General features: G+C 43.1%; 1 protein-coding gene across 3 annotated transcripts in view; it reads left to right on the top strand.

Annotated features, from left to right (window-relative positions):
- The window catches only part of BRINP1 (BMP/retinoic acid inducible neural specific 1), a 167,639-nt gene that overhangs the window by 89,073 nt on the left and 57,519 nt on the right, over positions 1-21,047 (top strand). For all 3 annotated transcript variants that reach the window (XM_074330929.1, XM_074330928.1, XM_019731196.2), the window contains one exon: positions 15,998-16,188. In XM_074330929.1, the coding sequence (XP_074187030.1) occupies positions 15,998-16,188 (191 nt within the window). The remainder of the gene's footprint in view (positions 1-15,997; positions 16,189-21,047) is intronic.

Here is a 21,047-nt window from a genome sequence, read left to right as displayed (position 1 = left end):
TGGAATTGTTATTTTCTCCTTTCTAATGTGCTCTTCTACCTATGTTTTCACTTTCATTTAAAGGCATCACTACCAACCCATTTTTTTATACCCCAAGCTGAAAGCATTCATGACTCTTCTCTTCCTTTCACACCCCACAGTAGCAAATCCTATAGATTTTACTTACACAATACATCTCCAGCATTATTGCTATCTTGACCCACCACCACCCTCATCCAGGCCACTATCAGCTTCCATCTGGACCACTGCAGTGACCGCCTCATGCCATCCCTGCTTTTAAGTATGTCCTATCCCTACCTTCTCCATAATGGAACCAAAGTGGTCTTTCTGAAACTGAACTCAAATTCCGCCACCTTTCTCAGACTCCACCAATGGCTTTCCATTATATTTCATACAAAATCCAAAGTCCTCATTCTGGTTCACCATGACCTACTTCAGGTAGCCCTTGCTATCTCTCCAAACAGGCCTTCTTGTCATTTTCCAAATGCTCTAAGTTTACTCACAGCATGGGACATTTTGCATTTGCTTTTCTCTTTGCCTGGAACAGATCTAAGTCTCCTTAACTTCATTCAGGTCTCTTGGTCATATTTCATTAGAGAAGCTTCCACTGCCTCCATGTAAAAATGAGCCCTGTCTGTCCTAGTAATTTCTGTGCTCTTACCTTGTTTTATTTTTCCATGAGACTAAGCATTGTCTGGCATTTCATTTCATATTCATTGGTTTATTTATTGACTGGCTGTCCTCCTGGAATATCAGCTTAATGAGGGCATCTGTTTGCCCTTTTACTGCTGTATCTCCTGCTTTTAGAAGACTATCTTGAACATTGTAGATGTTCAAATACTGTTGGAGCAATGAATGAATAGGTGGAAAGTCAGGGATCCAACTGAGCACGAGAGCAATACGGTCATTTTTTCCTCAGTTATTTCAGAATCTACTCTATGCCAGACCTTGAACTAGGTGCTAAGAATACCTTGAACAAGCTACTTTTTTTTTTTTTTTTTTTCTCACGAAGAATGGATCATGTGGCAATGGCAGAAAGAAGTAAACAGGCAGTTTTAGGACAGGGTAATACATACTTTAATTGGGGTAGTGCAAAGCACTGTTGGTGAGTAAGAACGAACCAGATGAAGTGTGTGTATGCGTGTGTGTGTGGGGGTGGGGTGGGGGGGTGGGGGGGGCGGTCCCAACAGATAGGAAAGCCTCTAGGTTAGAATGGGTTTGTACACTTGATGGAGCTGAATAAAAAATAAAACTGTGTACCTGCCGGGACCAGGGAGAGGTCAGGTGTCAAGAAGAGCTGAAGGGTCGTAGACAGGACAGGTCATGGAAGAAGACATTATATTCAGAATGAAGAGCTCTGGGCTATATTTCACATAGTGGCCAATTTCTAAAATTTCATTAAAATGCCAGGAAAAGGTGAAGTTGGGTGCTATTTGTTATGAATGGTTCCACAGAGCAGTTCAGTTTGATTGGAGTAAGGATAGGGTCATAGAGGAAGGAACTGGAAATTTGAAATTCAACTCTGGTTATAAGGAGTCTTGAATAGGAATCCAGAGAGTTTTCTATTTATTTTGCAGACAGTGGGGACTCGTTGACGGCTTCCCAACAAGGCGGAGGAGATGGCATACGCCATCCCCCACTTAGAGGAGAGAATTCTGGCTATAATATTGAGGAGAATTGTAGGGTTGTCAGGGTGGAAGCAGGGGAACCAGGTGGGTGGTGTTTGCACCTCCATGTGTCTTGGCTAAGTACCGTGTTTTATTTAATTCCATCAGAATCCTTTCCTACCAATCTTTGGACTTATTAGGTGTACTACTGATTGGAAAAGGGAAAAATGAAAGCACCAGGGTGTTACGGATTAATTCCAAAATTTCTCACTCCTGAGGCTTAAATTGCTACCTTTGCCTACACAAGGAACAGGGCGTAGTAATAAATAGAAACAAGAAGTCACTGAAGACCTGGGCAACTTGGAAACAGAGTCCTAAGGTAACTTGCCAGATTCCAGGGGCTGAGCGTTGGCAGTGAAACAGTCTGGTTGTGGGGGTGCCTAAAAACATGAGTTCTCAGTACTGGAAAGGAGACATCTATTCATAAACTCACTCGCACGGCCTTGATTTATTTAAGAATTATTTATTGGGCACTTTACAAGTTCCAGGAATGTACTAGAGCTGAGCAAAAGAGGCACAGTCCCCGCCCCGTGGAGGTTACTGTCTAGAGAAGGGAATGACAGCAAAATCATCCCACAGCATAAATGTCAGCTGTGTTCAGTGGTTCGCGGGACCTGAGCTGGCTGGGGGAATCAGGGAATGTTTCCTGTAGAAGTGACTTCCGGCCGAGGTCCGGTATGTTGGAAAGAAGTTTACAAGGAGGAATTGCAGGAGAAAACTGTCCAAAGCAGAGCCCTCAGGGGCCCATCACTCCCGAGGTTCTTAATTTTACTATGTAGAAGCATCACACGGGAACTTGTTAAACAGGCATAGGGAGAGACACCGATTTGCTGAGTTTGAGGGAACTCCTGTTTCTGTGTTTTAACACGGATTCCCACTGAAGTTTGATGCAGGTGGCATATGGGCCTCAGTTCAAAAAGCACGGATAGAATCTGCACCTGACAGTTTTCAGACTGGCTCCTTAGCCTGAAGCATACGGCCGTAAGAGGAGGGGTGCGGTTCTGCCACCATCCATTCCCAGAGAAGTTCTACTTATATCTAATTCACCTGTTTTGCAAAATGTTTCTTGGAATATTACCATTTGTGTTTTTCCCAGCAAAATGCAAGTTCTTTGTCTGTATTGTTCACTTCTGTAGTCCTAGCACCTAAACTAGAGACAGAATCATAGTAGATGCTCCAAAACAAACAAAAATACTTATTTGAAAGAATGAATTAATGAATTAGTTGTTTCATATCCAAACACAAGTTTAAAGTCCAACTGTCCATTTTACAGATGGGAAAAGTGAAATCCAAGGAGGAATCACTATTGTCTAAGAGTCCAGCTTATTGTGGTGAAGTGTCCAGTCGATTTAGGATACCTTTGCTCGCAGTTCAGTGCTTATACCTCTAGACCAGGGGTGTCAAAACTGCGGCCCATGGGCCAACTGCAGCCCACAATCCATTATTAATTGGCCCACAGCAAATTCCAAAAATATATGTAGTTTACTTAAATAAACCAGGTGAGGCAATACGTACTTCACCTTGAGTGAGTGGCCTGGCTGTTTGTGTATTTTGCCACATATGGCCCTTGGTAAAAACGTTGAAAAAAATTTTGACACCCCTGGTCTAGACCCAATGTCAGCCTTTTAAGGAGGCCAAAATATTGGCAGCACCTTGCAAAACATGCAAGAAATAAGCAAGAAATGCAAGGTAGTTTAAGAACAGTTCATATATGGTGTGCCAAAAAAATGTATACAAGTGAACACTTTGGTCAACATTGCACAAGCAGTAGTTCGCCGTAATCAGAAGCTTCTGGACGCTGATGGTAACCACTTTGAGCACCTCTTGTAATTGCAGAAGTCAAACGGGACTTGTAGTCATCTTTTATTGTCGGTATATATTGAGTATTACATTTTAATACAGTGTCCCTTTCTTAAAATGCGTATACATTTTTTTGGCACCCTCTGTATATCGATGGACTTGAGGTTCCTAATGGGCAATTAGCTTGCTAGACAGAACCTTGGGTTGAAGGTAACCCTAAGTTGGATGTGATGTGCACATAGTGTAGCAGACAGTTACCCCTGGCTGGGTCTTCGAACCTGAGTTTCCTCATATGTAAAATGGGGGTGATTGTAACCACCTCCCAGGGAGCTTGTGGATATTAATTCAAACCAGCTGGCTCCTAGTAGGTGACCAATATATATTTATGGTTAGGCATATGGAGCTGAAGAATCGAGCAGGTCCAGTGTTGGAAAATAGGTATTATTTGTGGCTCAGTCTATGAATTTAGGTGGATAAGCATCTACATATGAGAGAGAGGGATTGGGCTCTTCTGGAAAGTACCAAGTGAGCTTGCAGAAGAGTGGTTGCCAGGCAATGGCTTTCTAGGAAGTGGATGTTGAAATGCCTGGATGCCCAAGGAAAGTGACATTTGGTAGTCCTTTGTGGGGACACCAAAAAGGAGGAACTAAAGAATCATTTGATAGAGAGGAACCATTTTTCTACGCTTTACAAGAAAGAACAGAATTAAAATTCAGACTCTGGGGAGATCTACGGGACAGAGCTACGGGGCTGACCTCTCTCGCTGTGCTTTGAGGTATCATCTAACTGACTCAGAGCTGAACAAAAAAAGCTATGTGGGTACTCTCCTCCACAGTGCCAACTATCACCCTGGTGCTGCCTAGGTGAATACAATGGTGACTGGTTCCTGACTGGAACATTTCCAGTTCACTTGGGCACTCAGAAGACCGTTTCTAATGTCCCAGACACATTTTTCTTTCCTGAGACTCTTCGGGCCTCCTAACCAGTAAATACAGCAGCAACAACACTTTCCAACCACCGTGTGGGTTCTGAATTCCTCCTATAAGCATCTCTATCAATCAGTAACTGAAACTCTGCTTCCATATCTTCAGACAGGGGCCTCCCTACTTCCCAGGGCAGCCTGTTCTATTCTGATTAGTTCTGACAGTCAGAAAGGGCTCGCTTTATTGAGTGGGGCTTTGCTTTGCTGTCAGTGCTTCGCTGTCATTCTGGTTCTAGCCCTTGGAGCCATGTTTTCACGGAATTACAACCTATCGGGTTGTAGTGGTGTCTTTCTTTTCTTGTGGTGTTTGGGCAATCCAATACCTCTGCAAATGCCTTTGACTCCCCAGTTGGTATTTTTTCCCACCATCGCATACATTAAATCAATCACCTTGTTTAATCATCAAATCATAAATTCCACTTGAAACATGTTCATTTTTTTTAACTCAGGTGTGATTTGGTTCTTTCTTTTTTTTTTTTTTTTTTTAATATCAATTCCTTCTAATTTATATTTTAATACTGACTTTACTTAGGCTTAGAGGTGCTCCAAGCATGCTGTGTGGGAAAATCCTTGTTTTCTAATTCGCTTGGGCCCAGTAGTTTTCAAATATTTTTATGGCAAGGAAATCTTTTTGTTTCAAAAACATACAGAATTTACTGATCTGTCATTTGAGTAGCTCAATCTATAAAGCTTTGACTTGGCATCCTTGATTATTTCCTTAAAATGTATTATTTGACTGGCCAGATCAATGGGATAAATTAGGGTCAGCAAACTTTGTCTGTAAAGGGCCGGATAGTAAATATTTGATTCTTTGTGGGGCCTACAGCCTCTGTTGCAACTATTCTACCCTGCCATTGCAGTGTGAAAGCAGCCACAGACAAAACATCAACAAATGTGTGTGACTGTGTTCCAGTAAAAATGTATTTACAATACAGGCAGTAGACAAATTTGGTCTGTGGGCTATCATTTGCCAACCCCCGAGTTTAATTATTTTTGAGGACTTTGATACATTTCAGTTAAGGGTAGCTTTAGATCCCCAATTCCTGATATAAAAGAAAGTGAATGTGTGTTGAATCAGTTGAAGAAAATGTTATTTCCTAACTAGTTTAGAGCAAGGATGGGGGCTTTCTCCGCAGGGAAACAAACAAAAAAACCTAGCCAGGAATGTGGATTTAGGGGAGGCTCTGAGATGGCAGCACACTGGCTAATGCTGAAATATTTTTACAAGAAAAAAATTGGCAATTAAATGTAATATTACTTTCTGGGGAAGAACTTGTCCATTTGTCCCCTAAAAAGATGCACTGTGGCAGAGGGAAATGAGCAGAAGTCCGCATGTACATGAAGTGGATTTTAAAAACCAGCTCTGCTACTGACAGCTGTGTGTCCCTGGGAAATCTGTCCCCCCTCTCAGAATCTCCGTGTTTCCATCTAAAGATTGAAGGCAGTACGAAGATGTTATCTGTGGTCCCTTGGAGCTCTCAAATTTTGTGATCTGAAAGAGAAAATTCATATAATTGCAATGTTTAATGGGATTTATGATAATTGGAAAATAATTGCTGCTCCAAACTTTTATTAATCTATATTTAGTTATGAGTCATGCTTTCACAATAGATGCTTTGGAAATAAGCAGAGAGACAAATCGAGTAAACAGAATTTTAAATATTTTATTTATATGCAGTTTGTGTAATCCCTGGAGCCCAGGGGCATATTAAGATCACTTAAAATATCCATTAAAACTTATGTGTTATGCTACAAACTCCCCTTTTAGAATGCCTTGCCAAAGGATAAATAGGTAACATTTATTGAGTAGCTACTACTGCCAGATTAATTGCATTCATTACGCTTAATCCTCCCAGCAACCCTGCAAGGTAAGTACGTGCTAGGATTCCTATTGCACTGCTAAAGAAGCTCAGAGAGGTTGAGGATTTTGCAAAGGGCAGTCAGCTAGTGAATGCCTTTCTGCTAGGATTCAAAGCCAGGCCTTTCTGACTTTAAAGTCTGAGCACCTCCCATGGTGCCACATCTCTGGAAAAGAACCTATTTTGTGCTCAGTGGATGAGTGTTTGTTTTTCCTTGATATCCTATATTCTGTTCTTCTGCAGAACACAGCAGGTGGCTCCTGGTAAGGTGGTTTGGGTGAGGTAACACCTGTCCTTCACTGGTGTGGTGACACCAGAGTGGGCAGAGGAAGTGGGAGCAGGAAGAAGCAGGGAAGAACCCAGGCAGGGTATCCTGAAAGCTGAGTTTGTGTCCTACTCTGGCATGGGTTTGCCATATGGCCTTGCTGGACCTGGGCCTCAGTTTCCTCTACTAGTGATGGGGAGAGCAATACTCTCCGTCTTCCAGGTTGTCAGGAGGATAGTGGATCCGATGACAGGGTTTTGTAAAGGACCAAGTGCACTACAGACTCCACAAAATCAAGATAATGACATGGGACAGTGGGTCAGGAAGGAGAACACCGGACGTGAGATCAGGAACCCAGAAGCTAGTCCCTCTTCCCACCAGTGGTGCTGTGGCCTTGGGCCTCTCTCTGGGCCTCAGTTTCCTCATTTGCCAAATGACAATGATGTCCTTGGCTGATCTCTCCAAAGCCCTTCCATTCTGATGTTTTGGATTCTGTATGGCAAGGCAGTGAGGCAGCTCAGGTGACTGAGGGCAGCTCAGGTGACTGAGGGCAGCTCAGGAAACTCCGGCCACTCCGAATAAAATAAACCAAATGCATTCTAAGTTGCTTCCCCGATGGTAAATTACCATGACCCTATGTGGCCCTCTGTCCTCAGTAATGGTGCTCCATGAAGAATTTAATTTGCTTTTCTGAAAACGGTCCATTTATATAAAAGTTGGGTTATTCCAAGTATGCTTGTTGTGTTTCTATTTTTCCCTCTCAAGTTTCTACTCAGTAAGAAGCAGGTAGCTCCATTCCAAAAGTTTCCCCTGGATTAGTTGCCCCCATTTCTCTGAACTTTATTCTCAGAAGAGCCTTCAGAACTGTTGCTGGCGTTGGTGTAAGAATAAAAATACTATTACTTAAATGAACACATCTGGAAAATAGAAAGGCTTATATGCAAATTGTAAGCAGGGATTATTTTAGTCTATAAAATTAATTCAATGTCTTCGCTTGCAATTAAAATAAAACTATTAATATTTATAATCATGTTTCAAAGATAGGTTTTTGGGGTTTTTTTTTCTGCTTTTCTTCTCCTCATCCCTCTGGGGTTGAAATGCCCCAGAGATCCACTGGATGCTAGGATCCGTCAGCAGCTCTCTCACTAATGCTCTGGGGCGTGGAGGCAGACAGGGCATTTGCAGTGGGCACCCTACTTGTTCAGACGCATCATTTCCACTTCACAGATGCCCTTGGGTTCACCTTTCCCAGAGCTGGCTGGGGATCATGTGGGGAGAGACAGACAGTGGCAGGCAAGAGAAATGCTCTCTCTCTCTCTCTCTCTCTCTCTCTCTCTCTCTCTCTCAGCTCAATGATTTCATCGCCTCACTATCCTCTGTGTTAATTTGCTACTAACATAACTGAAGTGGCCCCAGTGGCCCCAGCCCCCAGCACCTTGATACTCAGAGGCTTGTTTTTATTCTACTTCCAAATGATTAGTTGAAACAACCAATGGGATAAGCCACACAGGAGTAAATAAATGCAGACATCCAGTAACCGGAATCAGTCATGCTTTTAATAAACATTTATTAAGGGACAGTGTCTATAAAATATGTTTAAATGTACTCTTGGATTAAGACAGACCACTAGAGAGCTACGTATTTAGACTGTAGTATGTTTGACTCTCATGGAATTGCTTTGCAGGGTGCTTTGGCATATGTGCTAGGCTCCACTGAGTCAATCAAACAGTGGAGTATTATTGAGAACATCACCCACCAGCATCCACTACATCCATTTGTTTCTTTGAAACGATGGGGGATGCTTGTGTGCTATCATAGCATCCCAGAAATGTGCGTTCTCTAACAACTTTGAACAGCTGCTCTGTTATCTACTTGACTACATGGCTGTTTTGAATGTGGTCCCCTTTTTCCTTTGGCTGCGAGGAAGCTCAGAGAAATTGATCGTCCACATCTATCAATTTATACAATTTTTTTTCATGCCAATTTTAACCCAAAATTTAAATTATTTTTCTCTCTTTATTTTTCCATTTTTCTATATTTTTAAGTCTATATGTTATGTGTGTTTTTGAAAACCACCTCCAGCTGTTTCTGCTATGAGATCAGATTTGAGTAAAGAAAAAAAGAAAAAAACAAGCGGCAAAACGTGTTCCTTAAAGAAGAGGAAAGCAACCCTTCACTTTTTCAGAGGTCATTTATAACCTTGATTATCTACAAAACAATGGAGGAAACTCACATTTATCCCACACTTACCGTGGACCTACCACTTCTAGAGATGCTCTCCACACAACCCTGAGCATTAGAAATTGTCATCATGCATTTTACACATGACCAATCGAAAAAGAAAATTTAAACAATAAAAACATTATGAGGTATGATCAAACAATATGGTGGATGTGTAAATTTAAAAAAAAAAATTATAGTAAAAGACACATTGCCATGAATCCCCCTCAAAAATACTCCCCTTCACTTCAAACATACTTATCCTATCTTTCTTGTTACTTTCTGAAGCAGTTCTGGAAGTCTTCTTTCGTGAGTGTCTTTAGTTGCACTGTCATGGCTGCCTTGATATCCTGAATCATTTTGACTTTGGGGAAGAACCAGAAGTCACATGGTGCCAGATCCCATAAATAAGGTGGATGAGGACACACCATCATGTCTTTATTTGACAGAAATTGCCATATACCAGGAGCAACATGTGACACGGAACGTTGTCATGATAGAGGATGATTTACGGATGATACACTTTAAAACACACTTTCTCTCAACCGTAGCTCACACCCAACTGACTGCACCAAGCAAGTTGAAACTTGTCACACACTGTTACTAAGGTTCGACGAGCTGCTTCCCGTATTGAAGATCCCTGCCTTTCTGTTGGATGGCACTCGGCAGCAGCCTTTACCATATTTATTGATCACAACAGAAAGCCTCACACATCGCTTCTAGTATGGCAATTTCTGTCAAACAAAAACATTATGGTGTGTCCTCATTCACCTCATTCACTGGATCTGGCACCATGCAACTTCTGGCTCTTTTGCAAAGTGAAAATGACCACAAAAGGTAAACATTTTGAATCGATTTAGGGCATCGAGGCAGACATGAGAGCACAACTAAAGACACTCATGAAAGAGGACTTCCAGAACTGCTTCAGAAAGTGGCAAGAACAGTGCGATGAGTGTGTTCAAAGCGAGGGGGAGTATTTTGAGGGGGATTCATAGCAATGTGTCCTTTTCTGTAATAATTATTTTTTAATTTAAATGTTCACTGTATTTTTTGATCATATCTCATATGTGTTCCCTATGCAAACAATAATAAAAGACACCAACAGAAGCTTACAAGTGCCCAGACCCTGTTACAATTTACAAAGAAGTTATCCAACCATTATTTTACTGAACTCAGTACAATTTAGAGAGATGCATGTTTTTAGTCTTCATCACACATATGAGGAAATAGACTTGGAGGGAATTTATAAACTGTTGATCCATTTCTTAAATTCAGACTCACTACTTTTAACCTCCTTCATAAGAATCAAATCCCGGCTATCCCAAAATTTCTACCTACTGGTGACTTTAAAAAGGTATGATTGTGCATTTTCCTCTCCCACCCCACTCTGCACCCGCTGTCACCCAACTTCCCGTTGTAGCCTCTTATATAACCATGGCAACAATGATGGTACTGATAATACTTATTGCTGACTTTTTATTTAGGACTTATTATGTTCTAGATACTGTGCTTCATGATTTAATATAATCCTAAACCCATCCCTCTAAGGTAAATACACTTCCCCTGGATCACATCTGCATTTTATAGATTATAAGCAAACTCGTCCACAATCTCATAGCTAATTGGTGGAAGAGCCAGGTTTTAACCCAAGATATCTACCTCCACAGCCCAGGCTGAGAGATACAGAGCTGAAGACCATCTCATATAATCACCTTATTTCCCAGGAGAGTAAACACCTTCCCAAGGGCACAGAGTCAGTCCTCCTGCCTGTCTCACTATCTTTCCTCCTTCAGTGAAACCTCATGCTCAGTGTGTCATTGAGAGAGAAAGAGATGAGGGAGGGAGGGAGGGAGGGAGAGAGAGAGAGAGAAAGAGAGAGAGAGAGAGAGAGAGAGAGAGAGAGACAGAGAGAGACAGAGACAGAGACAGAGACCCTATAAAGGCAATGCTAAGCGTCAGACATCATTTTCCCTCCAGCCTCATCTTAAATTCTACCACCCTGGCTCCAGGCTTCATCCTTCCTCTGCCTCTGTCATCACCAGCCTCTCGTCTTCCGCTCCCCCAGTGGGATGGGCCTTCCTGCAGCCACCCCATGCCTTCCATCCAGGATCCTTTTTTAATCTCAGTCTAATTGGTTTGCCTGCCCTGCTGGGATGCTTAATTGGGCATAAGCATATTCCACAGATACTGTACCATTGTGAGCTCTGCCTTTTCCTCCAAGGAAAATTTGTTTGCTCTGTGGGCTCAGAAGGAAAGACATATTTTATGTTGCACTCAATTCACTGAGAACTCGCACAAAATTGTTCCTGGGCCAGCAGAACAGTTAGGCAGCATGACAAGCAAGGCTTTCTCACTGTCCTTTATTTTTCACTTTTCTGTAAGGTGGCAAGTTGCAGTAGAAAGGGCACTGAACTTGGAGCCCTGAGCCCTGGGTTTTGATTTCAGCCCTGCCAGCCCTTTGCTGTGTGATCTTGCACCAATAACTCAATGTCTCTAAAATTCAGTTTTCCCATCCATGAATTGAGTTAAATTTGATGACTTCTATGAAAGAAGTCATAGGGATGCTTTTAGAACAGGAGTCCTACCCTCTGTGGGCTAAATCCAGCCTGACACCTTCTTTTGTAAATAAAGTTTTATTGAAACACAAACATGCTCATTCATTTATGTATTGTTTATGGTGGCAAAGCCTAAAATATTTACTATCTGGCCTTTTACAGAAAATAAAAAATTGCCTGCTCCTTGCCAAACCTAACATAGCCTTTCAAGATCTGTTGATTCCTTATTTCGATTTTTTTTTTCCTTCTATCACCCTTTCTTTCATCCCATCTCATTAAGCAGGCCTACCTCCTTGATGTTCCCCAAACCTGGCAAACACATTTCTACCTCAGGACCTTTGCACCTGCTGTTCCTTGTTAGATCACTCTTCTGACAAGTGGCTCCAGGGTCTCTTCCTCATTTCCTTCAAGTCTCTCCTTAAATGTCATCAAATCAGGAAGGCTTTTACTGCTCCTCTATATAAACCACACCCTCACCCCACCCCTGAGCATCCTGACCTCCTTCCTCTGTTTTATTTGTCTTCATAGGATGTATCTCCCTCTGACATGTAGCACACTTGTCTCTTTATTATCTGTCTACTCACCTGAATGTTGACTCCTTGGTTGCGGGGCCTTAATTTGTTCAAGTGCTATGTCCTCAGATCTGGAATAATAGTAGTAGGCATTCAAATTGTGAAAACATAAATCAATCATTTCAGCTGTAATGTTGTCTAAATCTACTTCTGAATAGATCTAGGTACAGTAAAGCCCTTGTACTTAAGTATATCTTCTTAAAGAATATAAAACTGTAGAATCCGGTGACTATTCCGATCTTTGCGCTAACGTCCCTGTGATGGTCACAGTCACAGAAACTCATTCTTTGCAAGTTTTCAGTCTGGATTGTTGGCCAATCAGAACAGAGTTCATAGACTGAAATCCAATAACAAAGTTTGGCATACAAGGCCCTTCATCATGTGGTCCCTGCCAACCTCTCTGTCATTACCTCTTATCGTTTGTATATCCGTGCACGCGCACGGGCACACACAACACACACACACACACACACACACACACACACACACACGTGCATGCATCACTCTCCAACTATCTTATCCTTCCTCAATCCCCTCCATTTTTGTACATGAAGCTCATTCTTCCTGAAACATTCTTTTGCTATCTTTGTCCAAATCCTTGTACAGGAGAATTCTTTGACACATCTACTCCCACCACAGCCCCTCTTCCAGACTATGTCAGGGACCCCCGCCTTATCTGATCCCTCTGTGATAAAACGACCATCGCAAATAGTACACCATAGTTTAATAGCTTTCCTAAATATCACCTTTTTTCCCAGTAAGATGGAGCAATCCCTTTGGGTCAGGAACTCCGTGCTGTTGAACAGGCAGTGCCTGGCACAGAGGCATGCTTCCTAATAACACGCCCCAGTGACTGAGCCCATCCCAAGAGCCTGCCATGTGCTCAGCAGGCCACCAGCATCCCTCACTGAGACTTTGCATCCACCCTGTGAAGGACTAACTGGAAACCCAGTGTTAGCTTCCTCCCTAGTTTTTTCAAGGAAGCAGCACAGATGGCAGGCCCTGTGTATACAGTGTGAGCATCAGGAAGCTGTTAAAAAAAAAAAGAAAGAAAGAAAAGGCGTTGAGTCATGGGCTTATAATTTGGTGTGGGGGGATCACATTATTCCTTTGTATCAGCACTGGTTCTACTATGGTTTTTATATTCTATCAATATCTACATTAAAAGAGGGATTTAAGAATCAGGATACCAGTTTTCTACTTTTAGCTCTACCACTAACTAGCTGTGTGACTTTCAACATGTTACTTAACCTCTCTGTGTAAGTACTTGTTAGTTTTGAGGAATGTAGGCATATTCACTTACAAAAAATAGTAACCCAAGGTTGTAAGTTATACATAAAAGTGGTATATAGGTGATATGGTTATATAATATTTAACATAACATGTGTAAAATTATTCATCTATTAAATGGTATATGTCTATGGAAATATATGTGTATGTCTATGCATACATATAATTCCATAACTAATGTATATGTAATTTTATAAGTTTCAGGGATAAGCTGATGAGGAAAGACTCTTTTCCTCAGAAATAGCTGATGATTCTCCTTGCCTTTTATCGATCCTCTAATGCTGAGTAATAAATTACTCCACACCTCAGTGGTTTAATACCACAGTATTAATCATCTCACAGTTTCTGTGGCTCTGGAGTCCGGGCGTGGCTAAGCTGGGTGCCCCTGCTCTGGCTGTGCTGTGGTCATTCAGAGCCCCAGTGGGAAGGGCCTGCTTCCAGCTCATGCATGCGCTTACTGTTAGGGTTTCATTTCCTTGTGAGATCTCAGTTCCTCAGAAGCTACTGGCCTGAGGCTTCCCTCAGTTCCTCTCTCTGAGGATCTCTCCTTAGAGCCTCTCATAAATGGAGGTAAGAGAGAGGGAGAGAGAGACAGACAAGGAGAGAGAGGGAGAGGGAGAGAGAGAGTTGCCATATTCCATAACCTAATCACGAAAGTAACATTCCATCCCTTTCATATTTTATTCATTAGAAGCAAGTTGCTAGATCCATTTCCGCCCACACTCAATAGGAATGTGAACACCAGGGGTCTGGGGTCATTGGCGGTCATGTCACAGACCACTTACCAGAGCTATAAAATTCTCTTCAGCTGCCTCGCACATCCCCCACCCTCTCCCCATGTCTGGTGACCCCGCTTGCTCCATCTTGTGTCCTTTCACACCGCCTTCTTCACATACTCCTTCTGTCCTGCTCAGCTATTCCCATAATGTATTATATACCCCCCTCACTCACTCTGCTCCTCCCCTTTCCACTGTGTGTGTGTGTGTGTGTGTGTGTGTGTAAAACAGCATTTCTGTTTATCTAAATCCCACACAAATTTCAAAACTATAGTTCAGATATGACATCCTCTCCGAAGTATCCCCTGGAGACCCGAGAAGTCTGTGTTCCTTCTGCATCCTGAAATCCTTGATTTTGAATGCACTAGAAACGTCTTCTCTGCCCTGCCAGACTGTGAGCTTCCTCAGGATGAGGGCTGTGACGTGTCCATGCCCCTCCTGGAGACATCATACTTGATGGGTGTCCTGCAAGAATTCATTGAGTGCAGCCGACTGACTATTTAAGCACCTGTGGTATGTAAGGTACTGCGCTCACTTGATTTAGAATCTGAACTGTGTTATGAATGATGGACAGAGATTCCTTTAGCAGGTACAGACCATCAGCTCTGAGACTTGGGAATGTATTTTAGTTTGAAAGCTTTCTTCAGACCGACTTTCCTCTGCATCAGGGGTCAGACTCCACCACTGAATGACCGGGGCATATTCTGGTGTGATTCTGCGTCCTGCTCCGGGCCCCTTCCTTCATTTGTCTCTCCTATCTTGTGGCAGGAGAGAGAGACCTTTTCATTAAACTCTGGTTCCCATCATTTATCTAGGCTGACCTTGCAGTCCTCATGGCTGGTCTGTTTTTCTCAAGGGACCGGGAGCTTGTAATTCAGGCAGGTCAGGGGGCCGGCAGTGCTGAGGGAGCTTCGTCTTTGGTAGGAATGGAGGTCATTTTAAGCAAAAGAACCTGAACCAAGGCCCTTTACGTTTCTACTGGTATTCTGTGTGCGTGCTCCTGGTGCATCGTCCATGAACCGTTAATGATGTACATGTCTGGGAATTTGAGAGGAAACACAATTATAAAACTATTTTTCACACTGGATCGGTGCCTGGCAATTTCCAAAGGTATTTTCACACCCTATGTTTCATGTACGCTGTGCACCAGCAATAGGAAATAGATAATGTTATTTGGATTTTACAGATAAGAAAGGTAGGTCCAGAGAAGGGACACACTCTGCCCAGGTTCACACCACAGTTTGTGAGAGGCAGCGTGAGATGCTGAGTTGAACTCCCAAGGTCGGTGCTCTTGGGTGTTGATCTCCTCTCTCACTAGTGAAGGGAAGAATGGAAATTGGAAAGTCCCCCACATGCTCTTCAGACCACAGCTTAATTTCTTCCAAAGTGTAGTTGCCCAATGAATGCGTGTTAAAATTTTGAATCGAACTTAGCTCTGGGCTTATTATTGATTTTGTGATTGTCTTAGAATAGGTCTCGTTGCTTTGTGCCTTAGGTCTTGTCCATTGTTACATAGACTGCCTCCCTCCCTCCTTCCTTCGCTTCCTTCCTTCCTCCCTCTCTGCCGCCCTCCCTTCGTTCCATCCATCCATTCATTTATTTACTCATCCAGCTAGCATCCTGATAAGCCCCACCGTGTAACATGCACCATGTACGTAAGAAGAGTCCATCTCTTTGGTATCATTCACAGGGTAGTGAGAGAGATGGATAAGCGCCTAGACAACAAAGATTTTTGTATCCCTGATGCTCTGTCAACAGCATGAGAGCACGGCTGTGTCTGTCCAGTTCACCACAGTATCCTGGGGAGGAGGACAGTGCTCAATAAATATTAGTTGGCTGAAGAGGATTGAGAGCTCCAGATATAAGTGTCACTTGACAAATAGTAAAAATAATTGTAGTCATTCTCTCCCATCTCACCGAAGGGGAGATGCCTGGCTGGGGTGGTTGGGTGGACTTTGGCTCAGGGATAGAGGTGGTAAGTTGAGGAGTCTCGCTCATTTCTCCTGCCCAGGGAGTTTGCCCGTTGGAAGGTGAGGAACACAGCCATCGAGAGGAGAGACCTGGTCCGTCACCCAGTGCCCCTCATGCCGGAGTTTCAAAGGAGCATCCGCCTGCTTGGCAGGAGACCCACCACTCAGCAGTTCATCGAGACCATCATCAAAAAGTACGGCACCCACCTCCTCATCTCGGCCACCTTGGGAGGTAGGTCAGCAGTCACTGGGCCAGAGCCTGGTCATGACGGGGTCTGGGATGGGGTAGAGGCTGGGATGCCCTGGGATCAAAGCTCAATGAACATCTCTGCCATCATACATTATTCCAAAGGGTATGTTGCCAGATAAGCCAAATTGTGTTGGTTCTTGTGGTCAGTTGTGGACAGTTGATCCTGTTCTTTGGGGCAGTCTGACTTGACAGCTGACTGACTTTTGTGGAAATCTGGCTTCCCCTTGGAATTAGCTCAGTTTGTTGGGAATGCTTAACCTGATGTTAAATTAGTTCCCTTTGGAATGTAGGCTAACCTGGGGGAATAATTAAACTTCACATATTGTTTAGAGAATTTCTTTTGTTTATTTTAGTCTGCTCTAGGGCCTGATAACATGAGGTTGGCAGGCATTTTACAGATAGGGTATCATTTGTATCTCACATGGGCTTGGAGTAAGTTACTAGGAAAGCAGACTCAGTGTCCCACCCTGCTCAGCCTTACCCATCCTTCCCCTCAAGCCCAACCAATCTTTAAGGAAGTAAGGAGAAGAGGGGAGGATAAAAGGGAGGAAAGCAACCAAAAAAAAAAAAAAAAGAGAAAGAAAAGAACAAAGGAAATGGTAGAGACCAGTGCATTTAGATGCTTATGGGTCCTGCCTGCATGCGTCGTTTTACATTATCAGCTATAATCCTTTGGACATCAGTTTTCTACCACAATGACCAGATATGCTGAAATTTGAGGAAGCCCCTGTGGTGGTGGAGCACCATGCCACCTGCTCAGAGAGCTGCTAAGTTGCATTTGGATATGACCCATGGCAGCTATAAACAAGATGGGTGTATTGACGGAGGCAAGGTGGGTGGACGGACGTTATAACAGTTGATCTTCTCCTGCAGAGGAGGGATGAGCACGATGAGCTGGAGGGATTAGTCCAAATTTCATGGAGGAAGTGGCAGCCTAGCTTGACAGGAGTTGGAGAGATGGCAGGAAGATACAAAGCTTTCTAGGCTGAACACACAGTGTGCATTTTGAGGAAGATCAGATTGGGAATTTGATGATGTGGGGAACATGGATGGAAACGTTGGTTTGGCAATTCGTTCATTTTTACAATAATAGACACGACTTCTTGAGTATTTGCCCATGGCCGTCTTTAGTCCTCAAAACTGCAAAGTAAGTCCAAGTATCTCCATTCTATAGAGAAGGAATCAGGAGAGGTGTGGCTAGTAAGTGACAAAGCTGAGTTTTGGAGGTGTGTGTTTTATTCAATTTGTTTAAACAGAAGCAGTTAACCCTAAATTTATCATTTAGGACTTTCTGTCCGGAAAGTCTGCGTGGCTTTTGACCCAACACACCAGTCATCTGTTTAATCGACTCATTCACCCACTCACTCATGCATTCCCTAAACCAAGCAACGTGTATTTGTTGCTTGATGCTCGTCAGATATTAGGTGAAGAAGGACTTTGAATGTTAAATCATGGAGTTAAATCATTCTATTGTAAAGTAAAAATGGAATCAGGCCTACAATGAGTGTTGCATTAACCTGTCCCCTTTTCTTTGAATTTCTCCTACTTCCCATTTCACCTGGAAAAAAAAAAAAAAAAAAAGTGCCCAATTCAGTTCTTCCATTAGAAGCTGTGTTCTGTCCAAGTCTCTGGAAAACCCAAATAACAATGACCTTTCTTTTGCAGTGAAATATATTTTTAATAATTTCTCCAAAAGGCGGGGTGATGAATTTTTTCCTGTCCTGTTTTTACAGCACGACATTCTACAATATGCACAGTTTTGAGTTAAATTCTGGTGTAAGACAGCAGGTCCGAAATGTTTCCTCAGTGTGGGGGGGCGGGGAGAAGGGGGAATATTTACTGTTGATTGAATGTAATGTGCCAGACACCGTGCGATGTCCTTCTTACATCATCGTTTAATTCATTTTTTCATGGAAAAAATGTTTCTTAAGGTCCTTTTCATGCAATGGGAAAGGAAGGAGGTGGTAGGTTGTAGTGAATGAAAGCGCAGCCTGTAGAGTTTGATGGCCTGGTTCCAATCCTGCCTTCCGCTCATCACCAGGTTCGCGTCACCTTGGCAATCCTCTAAGTTTCCTCTTCTATAAATAGAAATAACTATAGTTCTTCCTTAACATATATTGTGAAGATTAAATAAAATGTGCATTTAAAGAGTTTAGAATAGTGTTTGGCACCTAACAAATCATTGCTAGTGTTGTCATTCTTAATATTATTATTGTTATCATTTAGTGGGGTTATGGAATTTGGGGACTCGGGATGAAAGCGCATTCCTACCACTCCCTAGACGAATGGGAGACATTGAGAAAGTCACTTTTTCTGTCTGGATATCAGTTTTCCCATCTAAGTATAAGGAGGTGCAGAAAATTTTATTCACTATACTTTTTCCTAAGGAGAACACTGTATTCATTTAAGAGAAGCACTTTGATAAGCTGTTAGAGATGTCAGGTAAGTTCCTAAGGGCATACTCAAACAACAAAAGATGACCTGTAAGCTGTCATATATGGGACAAGTAAATGCATTTGTATGGCTCCCGAGGGAGAAGGAAGAAGAAGGAAAGGCAGTGAGAAAGAGGAAGTGGAGCCGGTGGGAGGGCTGACAACTAAGGCATTTCCGGGGGATACTCGAATTTTTGGTGAAATCTATTGACCTCCTAAAATGCTTGGTATGCATAGTTTACTTATGGAGGGTGGTGATGGGAAAAATTGGGGGTCTAGAATGACTGGAATACCAGTTTCCCTTAGTCCCTTGTAAGGTCATATTTTGAACCAAAGGAAACACCTTGGAGCCTGGGTATCTGTGTGATGTGTGTGCTTACGCTTGCGTACGTGCATAGACACATGTGTGCAAATCCACTCTACTTCAGCGTAAGTTAATCTATACGTGGACAGACACACACACTCATTGGACTCATGCATACGGGTGCAATGTACACATGTATATGTATGTGTGAGCTTGCACATGGATGTACATGTGTATATTGCATGAATATCTGTGTATGCATGTGGGTTCGTGATTTGTACTTGTGTGTATGTCTGTGTGTCTGTTCACTGTTCCCCACCCTGCATTTTGGGACATCGCCCCTTGGCCAAGAGGAAGGCTGAGAATAAATTCACGGGGCTCAGAGGAAAGGATGAGGGATGCCCCAGAGGCCTAAAGTTCAGACATCCCCTCCCCTATCTGGAAGTAGTATCCCCTATTGACTCAAAAGGTAATGTGATCAGCTCCCATCTCACCCCGCATCCCTGTGTGTCTGAGTCCCACTTGTTGCCCTCTGAAAGACGCACAGAGAAACAGGCAAAGCCCCTGGAGGACAGAGCCTGAGGAAGGACCTGTGGGGGCAAAGAGCCAATTTGCAGGAATGCCCAAATGGGAAAGCAACTCTACACAGAACATTCTCTTAATATACAAGAAATCGAGTCTTAATAATGCAGCAAGAAGTCCATTAACCCCTCTGATCTAAGGTTTGCCGCTGCCAGTTCTCAGTCCAGAGGGAACTGGGCTTCTTTCACCTTCTCTTTCATAGGCCCCTTGGAGAGCCTGAGCTGATTCTTGGAATATTTATTTCCTCTGCTGCTTGCCTCTAACTTCTAGCATATTTACTTATTTAATCATTTACCTTTCCACCCGTCTGTCTATCATCTGTCCATTCAATCATGAATCCACCCATCCACCCATCCATCCATCTATCCACTTATCCTTCAAACAATCACTGAACATCCGCTCTTCATCTGATCTGGAAGAAGCACTGGAAACATTGCAGAGAAGAATCCAATTGAGTCCTGTTCCCCGAGGCCACCAACCATCACCCCGGAAGTGCTCAGTGGGCACACTTGGCCATTGGCTCCCCTATTGCACATCAGGCATGTAATCACTCCGTGACTCTAGAATGAGGACAGTATCTTATTCATTTGCTTGCCAGAGAGCTCTGCACGCACAGTGCACGCATGCTGAACTAAACTGAATGGGCAAGCTAGGGAATGATAGCGGGAAGGTGATGGCGTCTCTCTTGCAGTGGGTATGGTCGGGGAAAGCTCACCAGGAAGGTGATGGCTGAGCAGGTTCTGAAGAGTGCCTAGGAGCATGCCAGGTCAAGGACAGAGCAGGGGGAGAGAGAGGAGTTGACATTTGAATTGGGCCCAGAAAGCTGGATAGGATTTAAACAGTCAGACATTTAGGGCAGGGACAGAATGGCATTCTAAGCAGAACACAAAGAGGCTGAGGAAAGCCTGGGAAGGAAATTGGTAAGAATAAATCATGGAGGCAGAAGGAATGGTTTGGATAGAACACATAGAGAGAGAGAGACGGTGTTGAAAAGACAGAGTGGAGGCTGCATGTGGAGAACTCTGGCAATGGAACTCTATGTTCTAGAAGCAGCCGTGGAAGGATCTGCGGCACAAGAATTCTCCTGTGGGTCAGGACTGCACCACTCCCTGCGATAACCACTGTCCTTCAGAAATTTAATTGCTTTTTCTCTTCAACTGAAAAAAATCATCAGCATTCTAAAGACATTTCAGTTATCTTAGATATTAGGCTTTGGTCCTCAAAAAGTATTGGTAATGTTAGTTTTCTATCCTATTGTATTGGGCTGACTAGATGTAAGCGTAACTCTCATCCAGTTGATACTGTGCAGTCATTAGATAATGGTACTTAACGCTTCCATAGTGCTCACTATGTACCAGGCAGGGCTCAGGCACTGTATGTAATTAACTAATTTAATCCTATGACAACTGTGTGAGGTAAGGACCGTTAGTGTCCCCAATTTTACACAGGAAGAAGCTGAAGCATGGAGAGGGCAAGTGACTTGCTCATACAGCTAGTTCAAGTCCCGGCAGTCTAGTTCCAGA

Source organism: Rhinolophus sinicus, linkage group LG04 (assembly GCF_036562045.2).
Source record: "Rhinolophus sinicus isolate RSC01 linkage group LG04, ASM3656204v1, whole genome shotgun sequence".
In the NCBI taxonomy this organism is placed as follows: Eukaryota; Metazoa; Chordata; class Mammalia; order Chiroptera; family Rhinolophidae; genus Rhinolophus; species Rhinolophus sinicus.
This window is presented reverse-complemented; position numbering and strand designations above follow the sequence as displayed.